At 40.0% G+C, this 24,164-nt stretch overlaps 1 protein-coding gene across 2 annotated transcripts in view; it reads left to right on the forward strand.

Annotated features, from left to right (window-relative positions):
* DOCK4 (dedicator of cytokinesis 4) overlaps window positions 1-24,164 on the forward strand; it is a 352,968-nt gene that overhangs the window by 160,829 nt on the left and 167,975 nt on the right. For both annotated transcript variants that reach the window (XM_063446880.1, XM_063446881.1), the window contains exons 9-13: window positions 6,009-6,090; window positions 8,672-8,732; window positions 9,536-9,668; window positions 9,976-10,064; window positions 22,191-22,316. In XM_063446880.1, the coding sequence (XP_063302950.1) occupies window positions 6,009-6,090; window positions 8,672-8,732; window positions 9,536-9,668; window positions 9,976-10,064; window positions 22,191-22,316 (491 nt within the window). The remainder of the gene's footprint in view (window positions 1-6,008; window positions 6,091-8,671; window positions 8,733-9,535; window positions 9,669-9,975; window positions 10,065-22,190; window positions 22,317-24,164) is intronic.

Consider the following 24,164-nt stretch of genomic DNA (forward strand, 5'->3'; position numbering starts at 1 on the left):
CTGTGCATGCGCACTAGATTTCCCATGCTTTCCAATGCATGATTGATGATTTCATCCAGGGAGGCATGCTGCAGGTTGGAGACTGGCTCTGCAAGGATACAATAGTGATTTAAAAAGCATTTTTATTGCACATTCTGGTGATGGTGATGCAGTAACCTAAACAGTTAGGAGGACACTATAGCATGAATATATATGCTGTAGTGTTCCTTTAATGAGTATTCTTTGCTTGCCCCGGTTTATTAATTTATTTTTGAAGGATGGTTATTTACTTGTTTATATTGAAAAGCAGTCAAATATGTTTCCATTCTACTGCCTGAATCTTGACATGAAGCCTGTCACAGTAAACATCTCATTGATTTTTGGTTTTGTAACGTTTTAATAATTCATGCAATTCAATCTGGATTCTGCTGAATGTATCTATTAGTGAAATGATATGTGATAATATACAGAGCTGTTTCTGCCAAGCACTTTTTTTATTTTGTTTTAAACAACACTAGTGTATGATTTATTTGAATGGTGAAATAAACAACTGGAACGCAATTGAATGATAAAACACAAATTCTGTATACAGGTTGCAGTCTGGACGTGTAAATTATTTTAAATTTGAGTACATTTGGGTTAGATATATATTTTTAAATTGTATGGTAATTTTTTTCTTTCACTATTTTGGACTGGTCATGAAATATTTGCATACCAGCAGAAATACGGGTTTTGTCACATACAGTAAATGTCGCTAAAGTAGAATTCGATCCAAGTACCCTACTTTTTGGTATAAGTAAGGAGCCAGATGGCATTTTTAGTAATGCAGTTTTATCAAAATGCCAGCAGACTGCATTGATTGACAATGAGCTCTATTCTCACAACTCTCTGGTTGTTAGAATGAATGCATTTAATTTATAATGCTAACTTGTTTACTGTATCAAAGAAGTGATACAGTTCGTTTGAAAATATTTAAAAGGGAACTACAGTGCAGTGTAGTTGTTATGGTGTATGGTCCTAAATCTGTTTAATAACAAACTGTTTAGGAATGGTTTTACATCTGCTGACTGCCACTTCCGTGGCTGTATTTATAATGCTGAATTTAGTGCTTTATGTTTTAAAATATTGTCCAAAATGGATGATTTGGTGGGTTATTGGTTGTGCTGGGTTGGGCTAAAGGGATTGCTTAAGGAAACAAAATGAAACTTGGGTACCGTCATTTGTTTCTATAGACTCTGTGCTGCTGTTCCTGAATTGAGGCTTTATGGGTTAAATTAGCATTTTCCTTGAAATAAAAATGTAAAAATTTGTATATGTGATTTTGGTAGTGACGGGGTTATGAGTTATCACCATATCACACTGATAAACCAAAGTGATACAATAAGAGCCGTCTTTGACATATACCAGGAATGGATTGTATTAAAAGGAAACTACAGTGCAGTGTAGTTGTTATGGTGTATGGTCCGCTGCATTTCTCCTTCCCTTAATAAATCCATATATGTGTAAGCTCAAAAAAAAACCAACAAAAGTATCACTGTGGATTGGTGTATGTTTCAATACCTATCGTTAAGTAAACAATGTCTTTGTTTTTCTTTTAAAGGAGCAAACATTTATAATGTTGAAGCATTGGTGAATCTCCTGGGCCCCATTGTTTACTACTTTCATATAAAAAAAAAATGATTATTATTATTTTTTTTTTTAAAAGAGCCAATTTAACCTCTAAACCAGCAGCGTGAGTGTCTCTTTGCCGGCGATTTCTCTGCCCTCTGGGATGCGATCAGTAATGATGATTCCTTGGCCAGTAGAATGTCTCTTTTAGCGTAGTCAGATTGACAGCTGAGAGGGTTCTATTTAGCACATTCATAAAAGGGCAGATTCCTCTTGAAATTGTCACGTTTACAAAGTGTGAAAGCGAGGACACCTTGTCAACCCCCAAAGCACTTCAGCTAATAGGAATGCTTTAGGGGAGGAGTGACAGTATGCTACTTTTATGATGGTTTACTGTCCGAAATGGTGTGAGGCAACATGGAAGTTGTTGTACAACAAGATCTGGGGGTCTACCATTTCTCCAGCCCTGCTTTATGGGTGTTGAATTGTTCCTTTAATAAAGTATGCCTAATTATCTGTTTATTTATTGCCTGGTTTTAATTTGCACGATCTTGGCTTGACACTTATGTTAAGGAAGCAGAGAAATGTTCTATCAATTGCAACAGAATAAGGTCTAATATCATCCCAACCCACAGGTGAAGAAGAAACATTGGATGCTTTTTTAGACAACTCAAATTCATCCAACACAGGACCTACATCATCACCATCAACTCCAAGAGTTTAAATCTGTCCGTTTAAATCCATTACAGAGCAGTGCTGAAATATTCTTAACATGCTCCGCATACAATATCCAGGATTTCTTTGCTGGATATCTTATTCATTAAACCTCTTCTGGACCAATGATTCGTGAGGGCTGTTATTAATAACACAGGATTGTCCCCTTAGCTTGGCTGTGAAGGAGTTAAATAAATCAGGAAATGCATCTGTTATTTTACATAAGAAAAGTATGCAATGTTTTGAGGTAGAATGATGGCATGTGTAATATTTTACTTTGTGATGTAAACTGTGTTCCCATACTTTTAAAGAAACACTATAGCATTAGGAATGTAATTGGTGCCTGTTGGGTGTCATGGTGACTGGCCCACATCTAAAAAGTAGGAGAACTAATATTTTGATTACCTTTTCTCCGTGGGGAAGTTCTGCCTTCTCAAAATCAATGATCTCAGCCAATCCAGTGTTTTCCCATAGAAAAGCATTGGAAGACCAGTGTGCATGCGCAGCAAAATGCATTTGACTCTTAGACCTTCTGAAATAGCAGAGTTTTACTCTGAAGCGCCTGTAGTAACCGACATTAGCCACTAGAGGCATGTAAACCCTGCGATAAAAACATTGCCTTTCCTGTGCATTGGCAATGTGTATAGCCACAGGATTGAAACGTAGGGGACATGGCACCCAGACCACTTCATTGAGATGAAGTAGTCTGTGTGCCTATAGTGTCCCTTCAAATAGTTTCCCATTATTTAAGAAATAAATGGGTTAACTCCAGTTTGGAAGACACCTCTCATTTGTTATTATGAAAGAATCTTTAGTGCTAAAATCCCTTGCTGACCTGCTTAGGTTAATCTCTTCAGCATTAGTTATTTTCCTATCTTTTTTATTTTTTATTTTTTTTCTTCTCAACAGCTCAATATGCAGCACATTTTACAAGACAAACATATTACGTTATGCAGATATATGCAGTCTGAAATGCCAAAATCACTCTGCTGAATGCATGCAGCTATAGGTGGTCCTGTTGCTCTCCTGTTTTGTGTGAGAGTGTCTATTTAATAAGCAGCGCTTATGATCTCACACTTGGTCTCATAATCCGTCTGAAATGCCATCTTGAGCTTAATACTAAAGGCACTTCCCAATATATTAAATGGCTAAAGACAAAGAGAGACATGCTTGTTTTAAGATGGTATATTTGGAGATTTAGCTATATAGAGAATTACACATAATATTTGGGTGCATAACTATGTATATGTTTCACTACGCTATTGAGAAGCCTAGACATTCTTTGTATTGAAACAAATTAATCTGTAAACCCAACTATGGCAATTTAATACAATTGTGTTTTATTGCTGTGATACGCTGTGATACTGTTATATAAACTAAAGTTATCTGGGGGGATCTGTGATGCACTCATGCACACTGCAAACTGCAAATAGCTGTAGCCTTGTGCATCTCTCTGATACACTCACATTGGACATTGAAATTTTTTTTGTCTGTTCATCCTTAGTGTTAGTGTCAGTTTTTTTAGGTTACCCTAGAAAACATTTAGGGCTTCCTCTTTGCTTTAAAACCAAGCCACTTATTAGAAATGAAGGCTAATAATAATATTAGAGTCCCCAAACATGATTGGGGACTTGATTAGGAAAATTAGGTCCCTCCATTTATTAATTTAATTTTCCCCAAATGCTGCCTATAAGTGAGGGCTGGGGCGCGGGATGGGGGCAGGGTTTAAAAGGTCCTCCTCCAGTGTAACTTTCATTATAATTTTAGGCCCAACCTGCTAACCATGGGTTAATTAGAGCCCCCTTGTACTCTCTTATCATGATACTTACCTGTTCAATGCCTTAGAAGTGCCCCTCTTCACAGGTCACACGGAATGCACCACATTTTTATTACCGTGGCAGCTTGTCCTCACATGCAGCATAGTGAGTGGGGTAATGGGTTAGGTGTATAGCCTCCCTTGTTCTAATATTGGGGTCATATTGACCCCCTAGGCTTTTTTAAAACTATTTGGCCACTGCCTGCTAGCCAGGCATCAGGCTGAAGTGGTTTTGATACCAGGAGCACCCTGTCCTGGTCCCTGCAGGAGACCAACTCCAGCTTCTTCTGAAACCTGGAGCCGGCCTAATCACCATTCATTGGCTGAGAATGCCAGCTGACCTCTTTCAGCCAGTTAATGGCAAAAAGTACAATACAAATTTGTGCAGAATTGACATTAGTCAGCCCAAAACTCTAGCTGATGACACCCCAATGACACCCCAATTAAACTTGGTATGTGCAGCATTTCACAGCGAACTGCTGCACATACAGACTCAATCAAATCACTGAAGTGGTCATGGTGTTTAGAGTAACCCTTTAATTTCCCCTTGCACTTGTTTTTCATACAAAATGTCATCTTCATATGTTGGAATCTTTCCATTACAACTTTTTCTTTCACGTTTCCTCTCCCAATACCTTTATATTCTCTATAATGAGTGAATTCATATTTCAGTTTACTCAACAATAACCATTTTAGAGCATGGATTTCACCTATCCTTTGTTATTGTATATGCTATCCTTGATCACGCCTTCTCTACAAACTCTATGCGTTTGCGAGCTACTTGTGGAAGGAGTCAGGTAATTGATTGACAGCTGTCTTTATGGCCTAGATCAAAGATGATCAAACTCTAGCTAAGCTTGCTCCAGGCACACTTTAAGTGAGCTGCATACAATTATCCATGATATTATTCCATGCTTTGTGTGGACATTTAACCCCTTAAGGACTGTGGGCGTGCTATGCCGTCCTTGGGGACAGGGCTCTAAACGCCGGGGGGCGACATAGCACATCCACGCCATCCACGGCACTTACCTGCTCGCCGGCTATCCCATGCCGGTGATCGTGAAGAGGGGACTTACCTGGCACCCCAGGGAGTCCCCCTGCTGCCGATCTGGCCCTCCTGGGCCATGTGATCGCGAGGTCTACAATTTACAAAGTATATATGCAATGGCTTTTCCAATACCTGTGACAGGTATTACAGGTCCACTACTTTACTGCTTTTATGCAATAATAGTTTTGTTGATAGAACAGCCCTACTTGTTTTATGTCTCATTTATTTGTTAGTTGTCAAATATCTGATTGTGAGCTTTTTTTTTTTCAGAATAGGCTACGAAAAATCACTTTATATCTGTGTATAACTCAATGAATAGTAGCATGAGAAAACATACATTTATTTAAAGATATTCAATTCTAACCAGTTGTGTATCTTTGCCATGGGGCTGTACTTACCCTCATAAATATGACAACTCTAAATGTGAATTGTATATCACTGCGTATCTTTTGGTTCCATAATCATATTTTGAGGAAGCTCGTTGCTCGCAATGTATGTATTGTACAAACTGAAATAAACACTTACATTTCATCCCAGGTCATACACTATGGGAATAGATGTACAAGTCCTTTGCTAAATATTTTATTTCTGTGTACATTTCCCATGTATTCATTCAGCCGTTCATTCCAGACTTATTAAAAGTGACCTAAACAGTCAAAATACACACTAAAAAAACTGGTAAATCAACGGTATATTAATTATTTCTTTAATCCTTCCTGTGCCCTAAAAAAAGTAATTTTTTCAAAAATGTTAAAGTCTGCAATGTGAAATATGAGCTGAAATGGACTTTGCGCGTAAGGTATATTAATTATACTTTGCATTATATTTTCATTTTCTTTCCAGCGAAAGATTCTTTGTCAGACTGAATAGAAACGGCCTGCCAAAATCTCCAGAGAAGACCGAGAGATACACTTCTCTATTCAATGTAAGTACGCTGCTTTGGCATGTGTTAATATTTCCCCCAATTTTATACTAAAATATTTCTGTTAAGCAAGCATTACGTTGTAGAACATTTTAGTTAATTAAAGGATATCGGACGCCTTATGACAATCACTATTGTTACTGCCGTTGCAAAGACTGAATTATATACCTTTCATATCAGCAGTCGACACCAATATATTTCATTATAGTTCTTTCCCGTTCTGGATTTTATGACTAATAGATTGAGAAATATGTCCTGGATGGCTTTCATCCACAGAATGAAGACACCTTCTAATATAAATCTTTAAATTGGCTGAATTGCAGTTAGACATGTTTGACGTGATTGACAGATATTGCCCAGATTTTGGTTTTCAAAGTATGTTCCTGGAGGACTTTTTGGTTGTTCCGGGAGAAGACTGTAAGGACTGAGAAAATTAGACTTTTTCCACTTTTACTTTTGACAAATTGAAAACTTGATTTCTATTTTCCCCAAGGAATAAAGATTTCTTTTGAAATTAATTCCATGTTTACACTCCAAGTATATGTTTTAGAATTAAAAAGGATGACATTTGTCAAGGTAACATTGCAGCAATTCTGCTACAAATTGTTAAATGTCACAATCCACAGAAATAAATCCATTGGTTACTATGGTGATTGGTCAGCGCATTGCCTTGTTATACTTTGATCATACTTGTCTTTATTAGTTATTCGGAGACTAGAGAATGCTAGTCATTTTCTCTCTCTCTTTTTCAAAAGGCTCATATAGTTTTTGAATTCTGTAGTGCATGGATGGGGATGTCATCGGTGCAATTTACCCTCTATCCCCTCATTATGAACAGGGAATAATGCACGGTAAATTTTGGGGCTCTAATGTTTGGCACAACTGGGACATACATGTCTTAGTCTGCAAGAGATTATTTGGAGTTACATTCCAGATCTAAATTAATGACGACTTTGGAAATAGCTTATGACAGGGACTCCAAATTCCATTGATCTTAGGTAGTAGTGAGATATGTATGTCCAAGTGCTTCATTAACTGTATCAGGCTCGTTCATCCTTTAAGATGTGGATAAGAGAGTCAGCTTCAAGTAAGTACGTCTGTTGGTGGACGTATCACCACGCCGCACTGATAAGTCCTCCAACAAATGTAAAGATTAAAAGTTAGACTTGCCTGAACCGCATATGCCTACTCTATGTTGACTCCTTGAAATGGTTATACCCATAATTCATGTAAAAAGTGCCATTCGGGAGTAGATGTTCACACTAGCAGCTTCTTGAATTTGCATCATGATGGTGGTATTTCTGGTGTGGAGTACTAGGTGTGTGTTGTATATAAAGTAAAATACCTTTTTTTTTTTTTATACATTTGCTAGCCATTGGGCAAACACAATGTATAGATGGAATTCTTGGAGCTACAAATTTGAGACTTTTATTCCCTTGACTTGGTTCTTGTAGGTTTTTATGCCCCACGTCCCCACGTCCAGTAGACAGCCACTAGAGGAGGAGTTAACCCTTCAAGGTAATTATTGCAGTTTATAAAAAAACTGCAATAATTAAGCTTGCAGGCTTAAGAGTAGTGGGAGATGGCACCCAGATCACAGCAATGGGCAGAAGTGGTCTGGGTGCCTGGAGTGTCCCTTTAAAGGAATTTACAAACATGTATTCCTGACACTATAGTGTTAAAATTACTATTTAGGAGACTGCGCCTCCATCCCCTGTGTAGTAAAAAGATATGTAAACTCACCTTTTTTGCCCCAATCAACATTGCATCTTAGAGATGACAGTCTGTAGACATTAGAACAATTACATTAAGCTGTAGTGGTTCTAGTGACTATAGTGTCCCTTTAAAATGGACGTTATTGTAATGATTACCATTCAGCAGGCACAACCATATGTTTTAAGTTGACCTTCATGTAATAGTTTCAAAACTACCACTACTGATTTCTCATTTAATGATAAAGGACTCCCCAAGCTAGATTTCTACCTATTGTTTAATGAAAGATATAGTTCATGCATTACCAATATCTGCAAAAAAAAAATGCATTACAATATAATAATAAAAAATAAACTCAAAGATTTGTATATCCTACATTTGCTGTAATGCTGCAGACTTTGTAGCCTCTGCAGTGAGCTCTACCGATTGCTTTGTCTATTGTATTGTCGGTGTTTTCAATTGTAGAATGCTCTGTGTATAAACTACAGTAATGAATCATCAACTTAATTTGCCATTGTACAATTTAATTAATATATTCAGAACTCATAAATGCTCTGCTAAATATTTAATGACAAGCCAACGCGTCTATGTTTTCGTTTTCAGACCATTTAAAAACTGCAAATATATATACATTCTCCAAAATATTTGTACATACAGAATTATTAAACATAATCTGAAAGGAAGCTGTATTTTGGTTGATAACTCTGGAAGTGCTAATCGTGTCGCTATGGTAACTTATATATGAAATAGTGTTAATATGATAAGCTGCATGATTCATCACCCATTTTAATTTCAAATATGTATTTTTATTTGAAAGCACTGTAGGAAAAGACCAAAGTATTTATAATTTGTATTTTTTTTTTTTTTTCAGGACTTGAGCTCAAGTGACCTTCGTAAAGATATTTTCATCACTATACACATAATCAGAATCGGTAAGTAGTAACAAAAAAAACGTTGTACTGTTTATATAGCGCCCCCATAGTCTGCAGCTAGGTACAATACAAATAAAAACAAAACACACAAACAAATACCATAGACTTTAAGGTTGCAAAGACTATATTAAAATCTAAGGAAACAGATAGATGGCCATTTTCTTCTAACATGCACTTGTTTCTGTAATTTAAACTATAATTATTAGCTGCTAATTAAGCTGATTATCTTCACATATATACCAATTAGCAGTGATTATGCCATTAATTCTCTACATTTAGAAATGATTTTGTAAAATTTCTGCATGAAGGTAAATTTAGCTGGTGTAAAGTTAAAGGAGTACTAGAGTGACAGGAATGGAAATATGTATTCCTGTCACTATAGCTGTGAAAGCGATGCTTAGGTCCCAGGCCCCTCTGTCACGAAGGTAAAAGGTGAGTTGGGTCCATGATGACTGGCTCCACCCACACTCCATTCCCTTGGCTGAGATCATTAAAATTGACGATCTCAGCCAATCCGATGTTTTCCCATAGGAAAGCGATGGGAGGCTATTGCGCATGCGGGACACAACACCATACTGCACCAATGGATCGATGCTCCTCTATGGGGAACGTTCAGCGCCTCCATGCAGAGCTTCTCTGGAAAAGCATTGTTTACATTAAAATGAAAACATTTTGACTTGGATTTAAAATTCTATTTTTTATTTTTAATAGAGGCTTCTTTTGTTCTTTTCCCCTTTTCTCTTTTGTTCTTGTTCTTTTTCCCTAATGTCGTTTGTGTCTGATATGTATAATTTTTGCTGAAGGTCGAATGGGTGCGGGAGAAAAGAAGAATTCATGTAATGTGCAGTATCGACGGCCGTTCGGGTGTGCAGCTCTCAGTATTGCTGATCTCCTCACCGGGGAGTCAAAAGATGACCTCATCTTAAAAGTGTATATGTAAGACCATCTTCATTTAATATGTTTTCATAATCCTTGGGTATAATATTTATGTAATCCTACGGTTTATCAGTTTGGTTATAGCGCAAATATGATTAAAATTATTATCTTGAGGTCATTTTAAAGTCTGTTCTTGGATAGTTCTGACACTTTACATATTAACTTTTTTATTGCAATTTATTTATTTTAACGTGCAAAAAAGTTAATAAAGCTGATAATTGACATAATTGGGGAGATTATTCCCTAGATGTATTGTTACATGAGATAGCACAGTTAAACATGCAGCGCTTTATATTTCATGTTCTAGGTGTAACACTGAAAGTGACTGGTATCAGATTCATGAGAATATCATCAAGAAATTGAATGCCCGCTACAATCTCACTGGTTCTAATACAGGTGAGTGTCAGTTTTGATGATCTTACCGTTATTACATAGTTCTATTTAGACATCCTCATAAAAGATGGAAAAATAACGAATTAGTACCCGGAATATAACTAGAACAGTTCAAAAAAATCCAATATTGAAGTAAGTAGATATTGAAATGTTGGGTTTGATTACTTAGGTTTTAATGGATCTAATTACTGCTGCAAACATTTCTGGAGCAAAATGGTTTATTGTATTAGCCGTGTTTTTAATTACCACTTTTATTGCACTTTTAACAGAACGAATCATTGCCAATAGAAAGCTCATTAGCCAGCATGAATTTTCAATATTGCTGGGTGGCTTAATATGCAGGCATATCTATTATATGGAAATAATTCTTACAGTGCTGCATCGCGCATTGTAATCATAAGTAGCTCATGAACTAAGGCTTCCCAATGTATTAGATTTTAGAAGTGTTTCACACCAAAAACACAGGTATATACCCGCTGAACTCTGATCTGCAGTATATCGAAATCTAAATTAGGAGTTTAGTGAATAAGTCCCTACGAAATAACTAAGGCAGGAATCCAGTGCTAAATAATCCAGTGCAGAATAAAATGTTGCCCCTTGTGTTAGGAGAGTTTCAAAAGGTTGTATGCAATGAAATAAGGTTGTATGCAATGAAATAAGGTTGTATGCAATGAAAGGTTGTAGGCCCTCTGCTGCAGAGGGGCTAGAATCAGAAGAGATGATATGAAAGTTGACTGTTGGGTGTATGTGAGAAACGGCTACATTACAGAAAGGCTGATAACTTTAAAAGCCTTCCATCCAAGGTTTCAAGAACGTAACAGTAAAATAATTATGTACGTCTGGATTTACGACTATCGGAAAGAATATATAAACAGTAGTAGAGCCCCCTGCTACCCCTTTTCCTATAATACATTCCTAATACCATAGAAATGAATAGTAAAGTTCCCCTTCGTATATATGCCCAAAGTGTCTGTTTACACAAAGGGGAAGATTTATCAATGTATCTTGTCCTAAAACTGAATTTTTAAAAAGTAGAGCATTCATCATGGCTCTTAGTTTAACCAACAAGCACTTCCCATTGGAGTTTACTCCATAATTTTCCAAATCTCAAAAGTCTGATAACTCTTCTCCAGAGTATCTTTATAATGTGGAAGAAAACTTCCAAATTATGGGAATTGTATACATTAGTGATACACTGATGTATCTTCCAACATTTTAAATTGGCAAAGACGGACCTTTTAATGGGGGTGTGTTGCCAGGGGCAGGGCTGTTCTGAGAAGTTACAAGTGACTTACTAATAACAATTTATACAACTAAACTGTAATGAAAGCAAGAAGAGCAGAGGGATTTGTGCCCAAAATAGGGACTGTTCCTCCTAAATAGGGACTGTTGGGAAGTATGCACTAGGGATTTTCTAGAAAGAGAGAATTTGGAGGAAAATACTGAATGTGGAGCAAGTGGCATGGAGACGGTTGATGCTGACATTTAGAATTTTGTGCCAGAATTTCTCTGTGTACCTACCCACACAAGGTGGAGGTGGGTTGAGGCAATCACCGCATCCCTGTAGTTAATTTTATACACCCTCGCAAATGCTCTTTGGGAGGACCCTGGCTCGCAACACCTGGCTTTTTTATTATTATCATTTTACTTTTTTTGTTATCACTATTATTATTACACCAAGTGTCCAGTGGCAGTTCAATGAATAATGAATGCTAACCTTAACATCAGAAATTATGATTCACAACTACATTTCCCAGAATGCTTATTATGGGAAATTTAGGACCGTGCGGTCCTGACTAAGGTAACCTTCATTGTGTTAAAATATAGTCGGCTCTGCAAAGAATTGCTGTGTTGTTGCCAGGCTGCGTGACTGGTGAGAATACAAACAGCGGTGAGTAATGGATTGATTGGTAAATGGCCTTTTTTCCCCTGCCTTGAAAAGTGTTAGCAGGAGAAATGTTAAGACTTCTGTATGATCACGCTGAGATGTCTCCAGCACTATTTTCTCCCAGGGTAAGTTGTAAAGTGAACGTTTATGATCCAATATTCTTGTTTTATTGTCAGACTGTGAAGATGGGCAGAAGAACTACACACTGAAGGTTATTGCTTGTAGAGTCTTTAGAGGTCATGGAAAATTGCAAAAATAATATACCTTCCCTGGCCAGACGCTTGCCCATCTTCTCAATCATTCCAACATTCTTCACCTGCTTGTTTTACCTACATTAAAGGCCTATAATGATACAATTATCCTTCTGGCATGGACAGAAGAGTCGGAAGCCAGCTTTAATGCACATTCACTCTTGTTTTGAGCATAATTGGATAAAACACAAAAGCAGAAATCCTTTTTTTCCCCTTGTTGTGAATATAAGCAAGGTTTGGCTCTGCAACCACGCAGATCTACAATTCCTGTTACATTCAGACACACCGCCAGATGAGTTAGAAGTTGGGTGTACTCAAAGCAATGTGTCCTTTTTAATCATATTTTTATTGCAACATGAGATAAGGGGAAAAATAAATGCATTTTTGATAACTGCATGTTTTCTCACTTGGCAGAATTAATCCAATTTTGTTTGTGTCGCACAAAGCAGGTGAAAAGCGATTTGACATGTTTAATGGTACCTTGTCCAAAGCTCTTCCATAAAACACTTTATAAGAAGCAAAGATTGGTGACGATTTGCTTATCTTTGTCTTTACACTAATTGCCCAGAAATATGCCCCAAATAATCCTAATGAGTGGATTTTTTTTTATGAAAGCCATCGCTGACAGATTTGTAACATCATGCAAACACTTATGGAATCTCGGACACTTTTTGACAGTTCTGTGGTCCATATGGCAAAATTGATTGGCTGGCATTAGATTGGCACTGCTCCAATATGCTCCAATACTAAATTTCAGTTTTGATAAAGCTGCCCAATATACCGTAGGTGTTGTCATTGTTATGTGGAAGTCTTTAGATGCACCAACAGCTCGGCCTTGAAATGGTTGGCCCGCACCCATTAAGAACAATAATTGTAAGAATTCTCTGTCCTTGGTTGGAGCATTCAATGATGATTTCCCAGTTACTCTGGAAGGCCAAGGGACACAATGCTAAGCTTTTGGGTGGAGTGGGGTAAAGCTCACTTCCACTGAACTACAAAGCAGTGAAAATGTAATTTGGAGAGATCACTCCTCACCTCACCACATATGAGTCTGCCAGGTTTGGTGGATGCCAATAGAATGCTATCTGCAAAGTTCTGAAACATTGCGAATATGGAGACATGGCCAATGTTTCCAAATTGTCTTTGTCAGATCTCCAACTGGAGACTGTATTTGTAATTCATGTACAGGTCTTCCAATAATTACCCCCGCCTTTGTCTTCTCCCAAAATGTGGATCAGTTCACATATAAAGTAACTGTTATACAGTGATGGGTGATGCAGAAATGAACAAACTGTTTATCATTAGTGATGTCGCGAACATAACATTTTTGGTTGGCGAACGCGAACTTCTGCAAATGTTCGCGAACGGGCAAACCGGGCGGACCGCCATAGACTTCAATAGGCAGGCAAATTTTAAAACCCACAGGGACTCTTTCTTGCCACAATAGTGATGGAAAAGTTGTTTCAAGGGGACTAACACCTGGACTGTGGCATGCCGGAGGGGGATCCATGGCAAAACTCCCATGGAAAATTACATAGATGATGCATGTCCTCCCCCCTGGCTTCCACCCCTGAGCGGTGGGTGGGGGCCCTGGATAAGAATGGTGGGGGGGACCTACCATCCTCCCCCCCGGCCCCCACCCCTGAGCGGTGGGTGGGGGCCCTAAAAAAACAATAAGGGGGGGACCTACTGTCCCCCCCGGCCCCCACCCCTGAGCGGTGGTTGGGGGCCCTAAATAAAGATAGGGGGGGACCTACTGTCCTCCCCCCGGCCCCCACCCCTGAGCGGTGGGTGGGGGCCCTAAATAAAGAGAGGGGGGACCTACTGTCCTCCCCCCGGCCCCCACCCCTGAGCGGTGGGTGGGGGCGCTAAATAAAGAGAGGGGGGGTGGACCTACTGTCCTCCCCCCGGCCCTAGATAAGAATGGTGGGGGGGACCTACCATCCTCCCCCCAGCCCCCACCCCTGAGCGGTGGGTGGGGGCCCTAAAAAAACAATAAGGGGGGACCTACTGTCCCCCCCGCTGCCCCCACCCCTGAGCGGCGGGTGGGGGCCCTAAATTAAAATCCCCCCCCCAATCAAGGTGACTAGGGTTCCCAAGCCCCTAGTCACCCCCCCACCTCCACCCAAATCAAACAATCCCCTACCTACCCCCCTCACCCTTAAAATAGTGAGGGGGGAATAAAATAAATAACCTGTAAAAAAAATTAAACTTACCATTTGACATCTTCTTTTTTCTAAAATCTTCACTTTTCAGCCCCAAAAAAGGCCAAATAAAAAGCCATCATACCCGACGAACTAAAAATTAAATAAAAAACCCGAGCGCAAAAAAAAAACCTGACGAAAAAGAAAAAAACCCGAGCTCAAAAAAATAATCCATCTTCACCCATGGAGGGCTCCGCGCAGACTGAGCTACGCAGGGCTGGGAAGGCTCATAAGCCTTGCCCTGCCCTGCAATTAGGCTAAGAACACTCTGATTGGTGGGTTTAAGCCAATCAGAGTGCTCTTTGTAATTTTACAAGGCGTGGGAAAGTTCTTTGGAATTTTCCCACGCTCTGTAAAATTACACAGAGCACTGTGATTGGATTGCTTGAAAACCATCCAATCACAGTGCTCTGTGTCATTTTACACAGCGTGGGAAAGTTCTTTGGAATTTTCCCACACTGTGTAAAATGACACAGAGCACTGTGATTGGATGGCTTGAAAACCATCCAATCACAGTGCTCTGTGTCATTTTACACACCGTGGGAAAGTTCTTTGGAATTTTCCCACACTGTGTAAAATGACACAGAGCACTGTGATTGGATGGATTTCAAGCCATCCAATCACAGTGCTCTGTGTCATTTTACACAGCGTGGGAAAGTTCTTTGGAATTTTCCCACGCTGTGTAAAATGACACAGAGCACTGTGATTGGATGGTTTTCAATTCCAAAGAACTTTCCCACGCTGTGTAAAATGACAAAGAGCACTCTGGTTGGCTTAAACCCACCAATCAGAGTGTTCTTAGCCTAATTGCGGGGCGGGGCAAGGCTTATAAGCCTTCCCCCGCCCTGCGGAGCTTTTTTTTTGTGCTCGTGGTTTTTTTATTTTATTTTAAGTTCGACGGGTATGATGGCTTTTTATTTGGCCTTTTTTGGGGCTGATAAATGAAGACTTTAGAAAAAAGAAGACGTCAAATGGTAAGTTAATTTTTTTTTTACAGGTTAGTTATTTTATTCCCCCCTCACTATTTTTAGGGTGAGGGTTGTAGGTAGGGGATAGTTTGATTTGGGTGGGGGGGGGGGGGGGTGACTAGGGGCTTGGTACCCCTAGTCACCTTGATTGGGTGGGGTGGGATTTTCATTTAGGGCCCGCACCCGCCGCTCAGGGGTGGGGGCCGGGGGGGGACAGTAGGTCCCCCCTTATTGTTTTTGTTAGGGCCCCTACCCAATGCTCAGGGGTGGGGGCCGTGGAGGAGGACGGTAGGTCGTCCCCCCACCATTCTTATCTAGGACCCCCACCCACTGCTCAGGGGTGGAGGCCGGGGGGAGGACAGTAGGTCCCCCCTCTCTTTATTTCAGGCCCCCACCCACCTCTCAGGGGTGGGGCCAAGGGGGAGGACAGTAGGTCCCCCCCTTATTGTTTTTTAGGGCCCCAACCCACCGCTCAGGGGTGTGGGCCGGGGGAGAAGACGGTAGGTCCCCCCCACCATTCTTATTTAGGGCCCCCACCCACTGCTCAGGGGTGGGGGCCGGGGGGAGGACTGTAGGTCGCCCCCCCTATCTTTATTTAGGGCCCCCATCCACCGCTCAGGGGGGAGGACAGTATGTCCCCCCTTATTGTTTTTTAGGGCCCCCACCCACTGCTCAGGGGTGGGGGCCAGGGGGTTAGGACGGTAGGTTGTCCCCAACCATTCTTATCTAGGGCCCCCACCCACTGCTCAGGGGTGGGGGCCGGGGGGAGGACAGTAGGTCGTCGTTGTCCCCTATCTTTATTTAGGGCCCCAACCCACCGCTTAGGGGTGGGGGACGGGGGGGAGGACAGTAGGTCCCCCCCTTATTGTTTTTTTAGGGCCCCCACCCACTGCTCAGGGGTGGGGGCCGGGGGGAGGATGGTAGGTCCCCCCCCCACCATTCTTATCTAGGGCCCCCACCCACTGCTCAGGGGTGGGGGCCGGGGAGAGGACTGTAGGTTGTCCCCCCCATCTTTATTTAGGGCCCCCACCGCTCAGGGGTGGGGGCCAGGGGGGAGGACAGTAGGTCCCCCCTTATTGTTTTTTTAGGGCCCCCACCCACCGCTCAGGGGTGGGGGCCAGGGGGAGGACGGTAGGTCACCCCCCACCTTTCTTATCTAGGGCCCCTACCCACTGCTCAGGGGTGGGGGCTGGGGGGAGGACAGTAGGTCGTCCCCCCCTATCTTTATTTAGGGCCCCCACCAGCCGCGCAACGGGGGGGAGGTTATTAGTTTTTTTTCTTTACAGTGAGCAGCCACAGGCCACAGTGAGCAGCCACAGCCACAGGCTGCTCACTGCTTACTAGACATGCCCCTACTCGCAGTATAGCAAGTAGGGGCATATTATTTACTAATACTAAGTAATCTTTAGGTTACTGGCTATGGGGGGGGGGGATAATGTATAATAAACACAGGTTACTGGCTATGGGGGGATAATGTATAATAAACACAGGTTACTGGCTATGGAGGGATAATGTATAATAAACACAGGTTACTGGCTATGGGAGGATAATGTATAATAAACACAGGTTAATGGCTATGGGGGATAATGTATAATAAACACAGGTTACTGGCTATGGGAGGGATAATGTATAATAAACACAGGTTACTGGCTATGGAGGGGATAATGTATAATAAACACAGGTTACTGGCTATGGGGTGGATAATGTATAATAAACACAGGTTACTGGCTATGGGATGATAATGTATAATAAACACAGGTTACTGGCTATGGGGAGGATAATGTATAATAAACACAGGTTACTGGCTATGGGAGGATAATGTATAATAAACACAGGTTACTGGCTATGGGGGATAATGTATAATAAACACAGGTTACTGGCTATGGGGGGATAATGTATAATAAACACAGGTTACTGGCTATGGGAGGATAATGTATAATAAACACAGGTTACTGGCTATGGGGGGGATAATGTATAATAAACACAAACACAAAAAACAAATAATACAAAAAAAAAATGAATGCAGCTTCAGAATTAATCTAAATTGTATGCTGTCTAGGAGGGAGGGTCTGCTGCTGATTGGCTGGAATGTGTCTGCTGACTGTGAGGTACAGGGTCAAAGTTTACTCAATGATGACGAATAGGGGGCGGACCGAACATCGCATACGCGAACATGCTATGTTTGCCGGGAACTATTCGCCAGCTAACCGTTCGGGACATCACTATTTATCATTTAACCAGTGATAGAATTATTGTTTCCAGTGCCATTCTGCTTATACACAAGGGATGATAACATTGATTTCAGCAGCAGGATTATTGTTAAGACTTATTCATCGATTTTTATCTAGAGAGAATGGTAAGGTTTAACTGCAGACTAATAGGCATTGCACTTTAAAATTAATTGGAACTAAGGTGTCTGATAATCATTAACATGCTAGATAGTGTTGGGCTTTTGTAATCAGTGCTGTTATTTATACTACTATTGTTCTGCTCTCTAACAGTATTTTAAATTATTAATTTCCAAATGATCTATTTGGTAATAGTGTGTACTGGAGAGGTTAATAAAAGCAGATCATTTTTGTTCTTTAAATATGGATTATTTATTTTATTTTTCTTGTTTTGTTATAATGTTATATGTGGTTTGTTATGTTTCCTAAGGATCTTTTTATATAACTGTATAGCATTTCTGTATCTTGTGGTGTGCATAGGCTAGCTGGTTTAAAATTTTAGATTTTGATCTTAGAGATATTCCATGATTTTCCATTGATAGTTTGCACACATAAACCAGAGAGAAGTAAGTGAAAAAAAGATAGAAAGTCATGGACTGAGGGGGGAACAATCTTTTCACTTGGCTTTTGATGAGCTGTTGTTTTGAAGGTCACATTGACCTCATTGTGTAACTTATCTGTTTTGTGCTTTTCATATAGGTTTTATTTTGGAAAGAATGCTTTCACTTTGAACATTTTCTATAAACTAAGCCTGCCTTATTTTTTTTTTTTTCATGTTACAGTTTGACTTTTAGGGTTCATCAGGGCTTAATATTATATTGTCCAGAGGAAAAGCATTTTATACACCCCATTTAACATCTATCATATCACCCACTAAGTCATATGGGAGATAGCTACTTTTCCAGTTTCGTAATTCAACACTCTTTACAAGCTGCAAGAATGAAATGTGTTGTTGACATGGAGCTGATTTAATTTATAGTACATTAGGGGTAACCGCTGAGGGAATATAGACTGCCTTGAAGGATATCCACGTTTCTAGTTCTTCGGTAATGCATGTTGCTGGTCTCGTCTACGATTTACAGCTAATGAAGAGAACATAAAATAACAATACTGAGTAAAATCAAACAGTTTAAGTGCTGGATTTATATACTAAATGGTGAGCTGCCTTCTATGAAGCTGCCCTCATATAGACTATCAATCAGGTATGCTAACATAGTTTAAGCAGCATGAGAAATAGTAGTTCAGGTGATTGTCTCCACAATTTGTCCCAGTGATGAGTCCTTGTGGAACTCCATGTGGAAACCAATTCTGGAGAAAAATCCATAGAAGTGTGGCAACGATCACTGATACCAGTGGAATTTCCCTGTTTATACCTCATTTTGAGAACCTTTCCCTTGAATTGGATTGTAATTTAAACTCCTTTTTAATGCAAAATTTAAGCTTGCCACATGGACATTTTATTGTATCAGTGGTGTATTATCATGAGTAACATTTGAGTTCTTTGTTATTATTATTATTATTGGTTATTATTTATATAGCGCCAGATTATTCCGCAGCACTTTACAATAAGAGGGGAATTTACCAAATGAGACAATAACAAAATGTAACAGGAACAATAGGTGGTTGAGGACCCTGCTCAAATTAGTTTATAATCTAGAGGAGTTGTGGAATAAAAAACACAATAGGTAGGGTATTGAGGGAGACAGCAAATAGACATGGTGGAAAAGTAGCAGAACTGGAGGTAAGAGTGGAGTGTGGCCCTTTAGGAGAGAGCAAGAGGAAGGTTTGAGAGATAGAAGTTACTCTTGGAGGCCATTAGCAACTTAGAGTGGGCGTACCCATGAATCAGTGAAGAAATGTAAGAGGGACTAGAGTTGGTTACGACTTTATAGGTAAGGGTTAGTATTTTAAATTGACACCTGTAGGGTACAGGAAGCCAGTGTAAGGATTGACAGAGGAATGAGATGTGAGAGGAGCGACAGGAGAGAAAGATTAGCCTGGCAGCAGTATTCATCACAGATTGAAGAGGGACAGTACGGCTTCAAGGGAAACCAATTAGGAGGGAATTACAGTAGTCCATGCAAGAGATTACTAGAGCATAAACAAGCTCCTTGGCAGCATCTTGCGTAAGAAAGGGGCGTATGCGGGCAATGTTTTTAAGCTGGAATCGACAGGTTTTAGCAACAGACTGGACATGAGGTGCAAAGGTGAGACCAGGTTAAAAAATGACACAAAGACAGCGGGCTTAAAAGGATGGGGTGAGGCAGGTACCGTCAACCTGCAGGGAGAGTGAAGGAGGAGGATCAGTGTTATGTGGAGGAAAAATAAGAGAGATTAAGTTTCAGAAAGCGGGAGGACATCCAATCAGAGATAGAAGAGAGGCAATTGGTGACACGTTGTAGCACAGCAGGGGACAGGGGAGGGGAGGTATATCTGGGTGTCATCGGCATACAGGTGGTAGTGGAATCCATATGAATTAATGAGTTTGCCAAGAGAGGCAGTATAGAGAAAGAACAAAAGGGGGCCAAGAACTGAACCTTGAGGTACTCCGACGTGGAGAGGAGGTGTCGTTGGAAAAAGATACACTGAAGGAGCGTTGGGAGAGATAGGAGGAGAACCGTGAGAGGGCTGTGTCACAGAGACCAAGAGATTGAAGAGTTAGGAGAAGGAGGCATTGATCAACAGTGTCAAAGGTAGCAGAGAGGTCAAGAAGAATTAGTATGGAGTAGTGGCCTTTGGATTTAGCTGCGATTAGGTCATTTGTAACTTTAATTAGAGTAGTCTCATTAGAGTGGAGGGGGCGAAAGCTATATTGAAGAGGATCGAGGAGGGAGTTGGAATTTAGGAAGTGAGTCATAAAAGTCTTTCTAGAAGTTTTGAGGAAAAAGGAAGCAGGGATATGGGACGATAGTTGGAAGGGGAAGACCGGTCTAGGGATGGGTTTTTTAGGATGGGTACGACAGTAGCATGCTTAAGGGGAGCAGGGAAATACCAGATGAGAGAGCAATTTAGGATGTGTGTTAAGGATGGTACAAGAGATGAAAAGTCGGATTGTTTAGCAAGGGTGGGGGCTGTGCTATATGAAGATGCCAAAGGCCAATGCAAGCATGTATGTATTGCATATCTAGAATCCACTGTACATTATTCTATTAATGGACATATAGTGTCAGAAATGCAAGCAAGTATTCCTGACACTGTAGTGCCTTTTCTCTGAACAGTTTACTGTTTACATTGAAAAGCCTGCAGGGACATTCTATATACACCAGAACCACTACATTAAGCTATAGTGGTTCTGGTTATTATAGTATCCCTTTGACTAAAACAATAAGTTATACCCTTAACAAACTCCTCATTGATTTATTACCATATTTAGGAACATTTGTTCAGTGTCATATAGTTTGATTCCTCATTCCTCTTCCTGGATTGGAAGGAAGGCAGTCAGTCATAAAAAGAGTAGATGCTTATGTATTATATGGTCATGATTGACTAGAAAGTGAAGAGGGATTGTGGGCCAGTTGTGAAGTGACTAGAATCAAGCAGACATGCCCTGCAGTGAGAACCGAGCAATGTGACTAAGACTCAGCAATCACTAGTCCTACCCTGAGCCATGTTACATAGAAACATAGAAAGTGACAGCAGATAAGAACCATTCGGCCCATCTAGTCTGCCCAATTTTCTAAATACTTTCATTAGTCCCTGGCCTTATCTTATAGCTAGGACAGCCTTGTGCCTATCCCATGCATGCTTAAACTCTTTTTCTGTGTTAACTTCTACCACTTCCGCTGGAAGGCTATTCCATGCATCCACTACTCTCTATGTAAAATAACATAATGTTAAAAGAAAATAGAACACTCCACACACTTAATACACATTCAATATTTTCAGGTTTCTTTTCTGCAGGACCTCTGTCCCTTAGACAGTGACCTTATTGGACAGTATTACATCAAGTACAAAAAGGCAAACTTTATATAATTAGCTCCATTGTAACCTTCTTACAGACTATGTGCCTGACTCTGATCACCAGTGTGAAATCAGAGACTTTCAAACAAACATAGGATGTTTCTAACATTAGCCCTTTTGTACTCTATGGATGTTCTAGTGTAAGGCACAGAAGGCTCTAGCATGGAACTATTGCTATTTAAGCCGACTGTGTGATTTTTCTTTGACTATACATTAAGCACATATGTAGGTGCAATTTTTATTTCTCAAGGTGCTCGTTATGTCTTATTTCCACCTACTGTGTGGGTTCATTATTTTTCCGAGCTGGTTTATTGAAAGCCACATTTCAGCTATTTTGATATCTTTACTTTTCTCACAAGAGTCACTCCGTAATTAACTTGTATACAGCTTCATAGTCTGCTTATTAATTTGAAAACCATTCAGAAAACGCTTTACCTGCCTGTCATGCCAGCTGGAATTACCATAGGGGTTGTCTGTATAATCCACCATGGGGGTTGACAGCCCTTTACTAATTCCTTTTATTTGGCAAGCTATAGGCTGCTTACAGAGTAAGTATCAATGATGCAAATAGCCATAAAAAGTATTGAGAATGTTCAGCTTCTGAGCCTGTCTCCTGCTCTTTGATTCTAGGTCTGGCTGTTTCCCTTCAGCTGTTGCATGGAGACATTGAACAAATTAGGAGAGATTATTCCTCTTTGTTTACCCGTGGGGTCTCGATAACAAGAAAGCTTGGCTTCTCTGATGTTATTATGCCTGGTAAGTAAAAAAAAAAGACGAAACGGTAAAAAGGTGAATTTCAATTTCTGCCACTGCTTCTCAGAAATTGTAATCAGAACTCCTAAGTAGTGTGCTTGAGTATGTTTTATTTTTTATTTTTATTATTATTATTTTTTATCCTATAGGACAAGAATGGACAAGTACCCACAGTTATTATGTTACATTAGTGTGACAAAGCATTATGGGAGTTGTAGTACTTCATTGCAGGGGAATGGGAAAACTTTGTTTCTTAAAATATATTCTTTCACTATTGTTCTCAAATATTTACTTTCAACAGGCCTTTTGTATCATGGTTTATAATTGTTATAAATGCTTTGCATGAATTTCAAAAGTAGCAGATTTGATTTGAGTTAATTAACCCCTTAAGGACACATGACATGTGTGACATGTCATGACTCCCTTTTATTCCAGAAGTTTGGTCCTTAAGGGGTTAAAGTTTATGCTAGCTTTAGTGTACTAATAATCTTAATTTTAATAATGACAGGAGGTGAGTATTTTGCATTATCTTCCTTTACTACTCCATAGCAGCAAAGACATATAAAGAAAAAAAGGAACCAATCAGAGACAGGCAGAGAGTATAAGATACACATTCCACTGAGTCACTTCCTCTTGATAACGGCGACATCACAAGTCACACAATCAACCGAAGAACCATACGGAATAACGAAGACAGTTCAAATTCCCTCTTGATAACGGCGACATCACAAGTCACATAATCAACCGAAGAACCATACGGAATAACGAAGACAGTTCAAATTCCCTCTTGATAACGGCGACATCACAAGTCACACAATCAACCGAAGAACCATACGGAATAACGAAGACAGTTCAAATTCCCTCTTGATAACGGCGACATCACAAGTCACATAATCAACCGAAGAACCGTACGGAATAACGAAGACAGTTCAAATTCCCTCTTGATAACGGCGACATCACAAGTCACACAATCAACCGAAGAACCATACGGAATAACGAAGACAGTTCAAATTCCAATAACGATAAAGAACGGTTGGATTCATTCAAAACTGGGAACAACGAATATACTTGTATGCTTGATGTAGAAGATCTCTTTATGTATTTTAAGCTGAAAGAGACCGAGAGCGTTAGTGATCTAAAATATAGACCTAAGAGTAACCCTCACATAAAAGGTGTGCAATCATTTGGTACTATCACAATCTATCGTGATCTATAAAATTTAACCTACGTACCATAATATAGCTACCTAATATAGAATATCTATACAAATATCAACTACCGGATATACTCGAGTATAAGCCGACCCGAATATAAGCCGAGGCCCCTAATTTTACCCCCAAAAACTGGGAAAACTTATTGACTCGAGTATAAGACTAGGGTGGGAAATGCAGCAGCTGCTGGTAAATTTCTAAATAAAATTAGATCCTTAAAAAATTATGTTAATTGAATATTTATTTACAGTGTGTGTATATAATGAATGCAGTGTGTGTATGAGAATGCAGTGTGTGTATGAGAATGCAGTGTGTGTATGAGAATGCAGTGTGTGTGTATGAGTGCAGTGTGTATATGAATGCAGTGTGTGTATATGAATGCAGTGTGTGTGTATGAGTGCAGTGTGTATGAGTGCAGTGTGTGTGTATGAGAATGCTGTGTATGAGTGCAGTGTGTGTATGAGTGCAGTGTGTGTATGAGTGCAGTGTGTGTATGAGTGCAGTGTGTGTATGAGTGCAGTGTGTGTATGAGTGCAGTGTGTGTGTATGAATGCTGTGTGTGTGTATGAATGCTGTGTGTATGAGTGCAGTGTGTGTATGAGAATGCTGTGTGTATGAGTGCAGTGTGTATGTATGAATG

This window comes from Pelobates fuscus, chromosome 3, assembly GCF_036172605.1.
Source record: "Pelobates fuscus isolate aPelFus1 chromosome 3, aPelFus1.pri, whole genome shotgun sequence".
In the NCBI taxonomy this organism is placed as follows: domain Eukaryota; kingdom Metazoa; phylum Chordata; class Amphibia; order Anura; family Pelobatidae; genus Pelobates; species Pelobates fuscus.